Source organism: Marmota flaviventris, chromosome 10, assembly GCF_047511675.1.
Source record: "Marmota flaviventris isolate mMarFla1 chromosome 10, mMarFla1.hap1, whole genome shotgun sequence".
NCBI lineage: Eukaryota > Metazoa > Chordata > Mammalia > Rodentia > Sciuridae > Marmota > Marmota flaviventris.
This window is the reverse complement of record NC_092507.1, coordinates 14572076-14578940: the sequence shown is the minus strand read 5'-3', so window position 1 is coordinate 14578940 and position 6865 is coordinate 14572076. Positions and strand designations below refer to the sequence as shown.

Here is a 6865-nt window from a genome sequence, read left to right as displayed (position 1 = left end):
CAAGAATAAATTTTATTTAACACCCAGAGAGCAGGTTTATGGAACCAAATTTTCTTTGGCTTGAGCAAAAATTCCCTGAAGGATGGTTCTGAAAATCTGATTAGAGAAACAGAAAAGTAAGTGCACCCTTGTCCTGGAGCTGGGACAGAGGTCCCAGCCTCAGAGGGCCTGGCCTTACAAATGGAGGCCCAGGGACCTTGGGGCCTTGCCGAGAGTTCTAGAACATTCTCTTGGGACTCTCTGGGGGACAGGAAACCCGGGGCTCTTCCAGGCCCAGTGGAGCATGGAGAAAGAATGAGACCTGGGAGCAGCTGTCAGGACCCAGCAGAGAGGGCACTCCGCTGCAGGAGAGGACAGAAATGTCCCCACTGGGGAGGAGCCCACCGAGGGCAGCTAGGAGCAGAAGATGTTGGGGAAGTACTGGTAATGAGGGTTGTAGCTCCAGAGGTTTCTCTTCAGGCAGTAGACAAGCTTCCGGTCACAGGCACAGAGACCCACTTGACAGAAGGGCCCGTGTTCTGCAAAAGACCACACTAAATCACAATGAGGACCGAAGGATCCACTCTACCAATAAATACTGACTTGCTCCAAGGGGAGCTGAACTCAGAGGCAGGAGAGTCCCAGGCTTGAATGGGAGCCGCAACCTTACCACAGATGACCAGGCCCCGCGTGAATCGGTACTGGTATGACTGTGTCCGGATGCCACAGCCCTCGTCCTCCAGCCGCCCATAGCAGCGGTCATGCATCCAACAGCACCTGCCAAGGCGAGAGACTCGGACCCTGAGTGAGGGGGAACCTTCTGACCCCTCGTCCCTGGGAAAGATACCAAATAGAAATGGGTCTTGTCAAGCGTGGACAAAATTAGAGCTGGGGGGAGGACCCCTGTCGGCCTGTCTGTCTGTTCTAAGGACTTTCTAAAACCCCAAGAGAAGTCCCCCCTGTCCTTCGTGTGCCCCATGCCTGGTGCAGCTTGCTTGCACGCACACGGATCACTGGAACAAAGTTTATGTTCGGCATTCTTTAAGCCTGGGACAGTTCAGAGAAGACACTCTGGACAGAGTGTGTGCTCAGCAAGGCACCTCCAGCAGCGAGCTGAAGCCAGCTCCTGCCCAGGGCCCCCAACACCTGTGAGCTTTGTATCCAAGCAGCTCATGTCAATTTCCCCCTTTTCTGCTAATAAAAGCTTCCCGTGCGGCAACCTTCTAGATCTGCCTGTAGTTTACCAGGGCACAGGAACTCCCTCTGCAATTCTCGGCTGTTCCCAAATCAATACTGCTATTCTTTGGTGACTCTGAATGTTATTTCGGTTGACATCCCTAACTGGTGCACAAGCGTGATCATGTCCCTTTTGCAGAGGTCGCCTAAGTGGATATAGTAACAGGACCTGGTACCATGGCTGAGTACTTCCCTCTCCTCCACTACGGATGCCACTGGCCATTTTCCTGACCTGTGTTTGCCTACTGAGCTCACAGTAAGAGGACACTTCTCAGGCCCTCTTGCAGGTAGGTGTGGCCTGGAGAATGTGGGTGGAAGTGCTGCAGGTGGCTTCCACACCCCAGGAGAACCTCCCACCTGCCTTCCACTTTCTTCTCTTTCTCCACCTTTGACTCAATGGAGATGAACCAGCTGAAGACCCTGCAGCCACAGAAGATGGCCATGCCATAGATGGGAGGGGTCTGGGCCCCTCAATCAGCACGTGATTTGCACGGAACTGTTGTCTGAGCAAAAAAAAATAATCTCTAGTTTGTTAAACGCAGCTAGGTTGCATTTAATTTTTTTTTGATTTGCAGAAAAATTGTGACCATACAGGCAAAACACCCAGTTTCCCCAGTTACTAACATATTGTTACTAGTAGTATGACTTCTGTACTCCTCTGACATGTTCCTGTTGACGTGGGGCTTTGTTTTGTTTGATTCATTCTTCTTGGCACTACAAGCAGCTACAGCCTCATCTTGTACATTTCCTGCCCGATAGGACTAGCTACTTCTTCCAAAAGCTTTGATTCCTCTTAATGAAGAATGGCACGAGAAGCCAGATCGAGGCTCGAGGTGTGCTTGTTGCGGGGCAAAAATATATGTTCAGACGAACGTGTCTAGATACACACATCATCCCATATTCCTGTATGGAGCCATCCACATCTATGTGAAGGTAAACGGAGCCCACACTGATGTCTCCAGCTCAAATCCATTACCACATGGCCCATACTAGCACCTCTCTGTCTTGTCTATAAACTCCACTCCAATAGCGAGGGGCTCGACTCCAGCCACCACCCGCCATTCATGGGTATCAGGATTGTTAACTCCATAAGTTGAGTTTCTCCTTCTCACACATTCTTCTAGGATCGACACTTCCCAATTAAGAGGTGGACCCTAGTTCCCCTCTTTCCAGCCGTTTTTATTTTTTGTTTTGAGACAGGGTCTTGCTAAGCTGCTAAGGCTGGTCTCCTACTTGCAATCCTCCTGCTCAGCCTCCCGAGTCACTGGGATTATAGGCATCCACCACTGTGGCCAGCTTTCTTCTTTCTCTTTGATTGGCACATAACAACTGCACCCACAATGTGGTAATTTGATACATGTATATAATATGCAATGATCAAATCAGGGTAAGTAACATATCCCTCTCCTCAGACAGCCAGCATTCCTGTGTGGTAAGGCCATGAGAAACCCCACCCCCCTTCCAGCTATTTTGAAATGTCTACTATGTTACTAACCATGGTCAACCTGCTGTGTCACTTGGAATATCAGAATTTATTCTTCATGCCTAATTGTAACTTGTACTTCTTAAAAGCTTTGTGGCAGCCTCATCCAAAGGGACAGCGTAAGTGACATTGTGTAATTTCTGAGGTTGTTGGTAAATATGCCATCCTTTTTGTGTTTTTGCTTTGCAGTTTGGGATCATTCTTTCTTAGAACTCAAGAGCCACCATGCTGTGAGGAAGCCCAAGCATGCTGGGAGAGGCCTCAGTGGGAGGAACTGAGGCCCTGGCCCTTGCCAGACATGGAATTGAATTCGCTGATGTGGGTGCAGAGCCCAGAGCCTCAGTGGCACTAGTGACAATCAGCTCACCAGTCAGTGCCATCCTTGGGAGTTCCTCGGCCGCCCCAGCCACAGTAACAGCCGTAGAAGCCGTAGTTCTTCAGGGCATTCTTGCCAGTCACCTTCTCGATCATGGACTTCAGGTCCAGCAAGCCCCCTGGCACGGCAGGCACACCTGAAAGACAGCCCATGTCCCCAGGTGACACTGCTGTGGCCTGTTCCCAGCATCTCTTGCTCTTTCTCCCACCCCCTTTTATTCTCCTAATTAGCTGGAGGGTGCGAGGTGGGGAAGGGCAGGCAGCATGGAGAAGTGGAGAAGAGTCGGGCTTAGAAAATAAGCAGACTTGGGTTCAAATTCTGGCCCAGACACTAATTTGAATATAGGATTGAAAAGGCCTCTTCATCTCTTCATGTTTTAGTTTCCTCATCTGGAAAATGGGGGCCTAAAATTAGCACCTACCTCTTGGAGTTGGCAAGATACAGTATAAATTCTGAGCACAGTGGCAGACGCATCATAAGGGACTGAGACATATTGGGTATAATTCACACGGTATCTGTACAAAGCAAGCAGACATGAGCTTCCTGTCCCTCTTTTGATGTCCCTTCTTCCTCATCCCCTTTCTCTAACACCTTTTAAAACACAAGAGAGGGTGGGACCCTTGGAAATCACTGAAGCCAGCTCCTTCATCTCACCAATTGGGAACCTGGGGTTTCCCCTGAGGCCAGAAGGAAAAGCATCCTGGCTGGTCCAGGAGGCTCTCTCCCCTCCCTGCGCCAAGTGTGGTTCCTCCTGGGGTCCCCAGAGATCGGGAAAGACATCGAAGAGCAGGACTGCCTGTCAGGGCTGTGTGCAGGGTCACAGGGTTGTGGCCAAGCTTAAAGCCAGGTATGTGATCACCTCCAAGTTGAGGGGGTGCCAAGAGCAGGGTCTGCAGAGGACCTGGACAGGTCGAGCAGAGAATGGCCCGGGAATCATGGGCTGGACTATTTCAATAAGGGTCTTGGGTTCCACTTTGGTCTCTTTGTTTTGGCCTCATTTTATTTTGCATCCCAGGAAAAAACAACTTCTCCTCCCATATTTGCAAGCTGCCCATCTTCATGCTCACAACCTCACACGTTCAACCTCTGAATTCTGTCGCAGCCCGGCTGTCCGCACCATCGTCCTCCATTAGACAAGGAAGTGGAGGCCCAGGGAGGTGGAGGCGCTCGCTGCATCCACATCAGCGCAGTAAAAGCAGAGCTGGATGCAAATGCCAGGGTCTAGGAGCTCAAGACTGGCCTTGCACTCCAAGGGGGTCACTCAGAGGACATGGGGCCAGCACTTACCATAAGCCAGGAACCAAGCCAGTGTGAGGAGCCCCTTCATCTCTGAGGTTCTGGAAAAGAAACACAGCCCACGACATGTGCAGCAGGCCATGCCCTGGGGCCCAGCAGACCCCTCTCGGCTCCCACCAGGTGTACCCATTCCCCTGCTCCCACCTTGGGGTGGGCAATCAACAGATAAGCAGACCACTCCAGCCAGAAAGGACGAGACAAGACTCCAGGAGTTGGTCCTGGAGACAGGAGCCATTAATGGAAGGATTGGTGGGGACATTGTCCCCATCAGAGGTGGCCGAGAACTCTCCCATCACGAGTCACTGGACGCACTTGCCCACATGGCAGAGATGTCCAACAGCACCCAGGGAAATGGGTAGGACTCAAGTGGAGGTTGGGTGGCATGAGTTGAAGGGCAGGGACTAGCTTAACCTGGAGAGCCATGGAGAAGGAGGACAGAACCCTGGACACAGAGTGGTGGGCGCCAAGGGCACAGGGGGCTGGTGTCCACATCTTGTTCCCTGGCATCTCCCCAGGCTTCTGTCCCCAGTTATCAGGGCTCTTTCCTGCTGGTTCTCTGAGGGCAGAAGGTGACAACTGATCCTTCTAGCTCAGCCCTGGAAAGAGTGCCCCAGCCCAGGATGCGTGCTCAGGAACGGAGCCCAGCACCCAGGAGGCGCAGGGGCTTTCCGGGCCCCCTGGTGGTTTTGTGGAGGCAAGCCCCTTCCTCCAGATAAACAAACCAACCACACGGGACTGTATCTGCCAGCTGCTCTCATGGACAAACATAAACTAGGTTGGGTTCATTATTATTTTCTTAATTATTCTCCTGATTTTAAAGGAATTTAAACATAAAACTTTCCCCTGGGCCCAGGCACTCTGTCTACCTTCTGAATAAGAGGACTTGGTGCTTGTGACAGCGCTGAAGGTTTCATTGTCCCTATGTGCCAGTGGGAAACCGAGGCTCAGAAAGCTCTAGGAACTGGCCAGAGATCATGCAGCCAGCGCGGAGCAGGGGCGAGAAGCGAGCCCAGGCCCAGTGCCCTTCCCTGAGCTGCAGGGCTCCCTTCCAGGGGGCAAACGCGCCAACATCCCAGCGCTTCCTAAGATTTCCTTAGAACCGTCTTTGGCAAAAACACCCGCCATTGGCCGGAGTTCAAAAGCAGTCACAGCCAAAAGGCGGAGGAAATTCCCCCTCTCCGGCCACTGCCTGCCTCTGCTTGGGTCTCTCACAGAGATCTCCTACCTCGGCTGCCTGCTTCTCGCCCCTCCCAGGATCCAAAGTCCCTGTTCACCCACAGCTGCTTGCCTGGCCTGTGGTCAGGACTCCCCCTACTTGCCATGTTGTCTCCAAGTCCCTGAGTTGAAGGGTCCCTTGAGCCAGGGTTCTGGCTGAGCCCCTGCCACCTCCCCGGGCCCAGCCTCCAAACACTCAGCTCCAGGTCCCGGTGGCTCCTGGCTACCAGGCTGGCATTTGTCCAGCAGCTCCTCTGAGCTCCAAGAACATTCCTCAACATTCTGTCCATCCTCAGCCTCCACTCCGAGGCTCCAAACAGCCGAGGAAAACGGCCCTAGACCCTCCCTTTCACGTCAATCTTCTCTGCTGCTCTTGGAACCGAGGAAGGGGTCCAGTGGTAACTGACCCTCTGGATGCCTCTGACATGCAGGTACCGTCCACTGTCTCCTCAAACCCACCAGTGGCCTTGGCAGGTAGACATTGTTAAACTGGCCATCTGTCCCCTTAAACAGTTATAGTTTAATGAGTGAATAACAGTGGTTGGTTTTATAGATTCTGGAAATTGACGCTCAGGCAGGTGAAATGAATCGCCCAAACGGAGCATCTCCTCCTTTGACTGGCCACTCCCCTGCCTCTGAGCAAGCCCTGTGTGTTAAACATGCATTGTATTTTCTTTTAGGATGCTTTGACATCTTGGGAGCCCTGCTGACCAGGTGGGACTGTCCCTCCTGGGGTAGCTAATTCCTAGAGGCCTCAACCTCCACCCCTGCGGGGACGCCTTTCACATGCAAACCCACCAACCCAAAGCCTGGACCCAGCACCTATCTTACCTAAGGCTCACATGTCCCCATGTCCCCCCAGGCCAGGTTTTGGACAGCTGGGGAAGCCGCGGAAATGATTCAAACAAGACAAGCCTGAACCGTGGTGAAATTGTGCATCTGGGCCCATGCTGGCACTGCTCCACGTGGCCCTGCGTGACCCTGCAGGACCTCTCCTCCTGGACACTGTACAGAACACACTCTTGCATGGCATTGCTTTCCACACCTGAATGAAACCGACACCCACGCAGGGTTAGAGCTCTGCGGGCTGCAGGCTCCAGGGGTGAGGGGCAGCAGGCGCCCCTGCAACTGTGAGCCAGACTAGGTTCATTTGCAGAGGCTCAGAGCAGCCTCCAAACAGCTGCCCTGGATCCAGGACCATTGCTGGAGCCCAAGGCAGGCCCTTGGGGAGGATGTGGCTTTGCCTATTTTTATCCAAAGACCACAGAGAGCGGGGCACA

The 6865-nt window shown here is 52.7% G+C and overlaps 1 protein-coding gene across 1 annotated transcript; it reads right to left on the bottom strand.

Annotated features, from left to right (window-relative positions):
- Positions 1–393: 393 nt before the first annotated feature.
- Positions 394–4401, bottom strand: Pla2g5 (phospholipase A2 group V). The gene is made up of 4 exons (XM_027936961.2): positions 4362–4401; positions 3066–3210; positions 650–756; positions 394–518 (listed from the first exon to the last, which is right to left on the bottom strand). Exons 1-4 carry the CDS (start codon positions 4399–4401, stop codon positions 394–396), a joined length of 417 nt encoding a protein of 138 aa, XP_027792762.2.
- Between the last annotated feature and the right edge of the window lie 2464 nt (positions 4402–6865).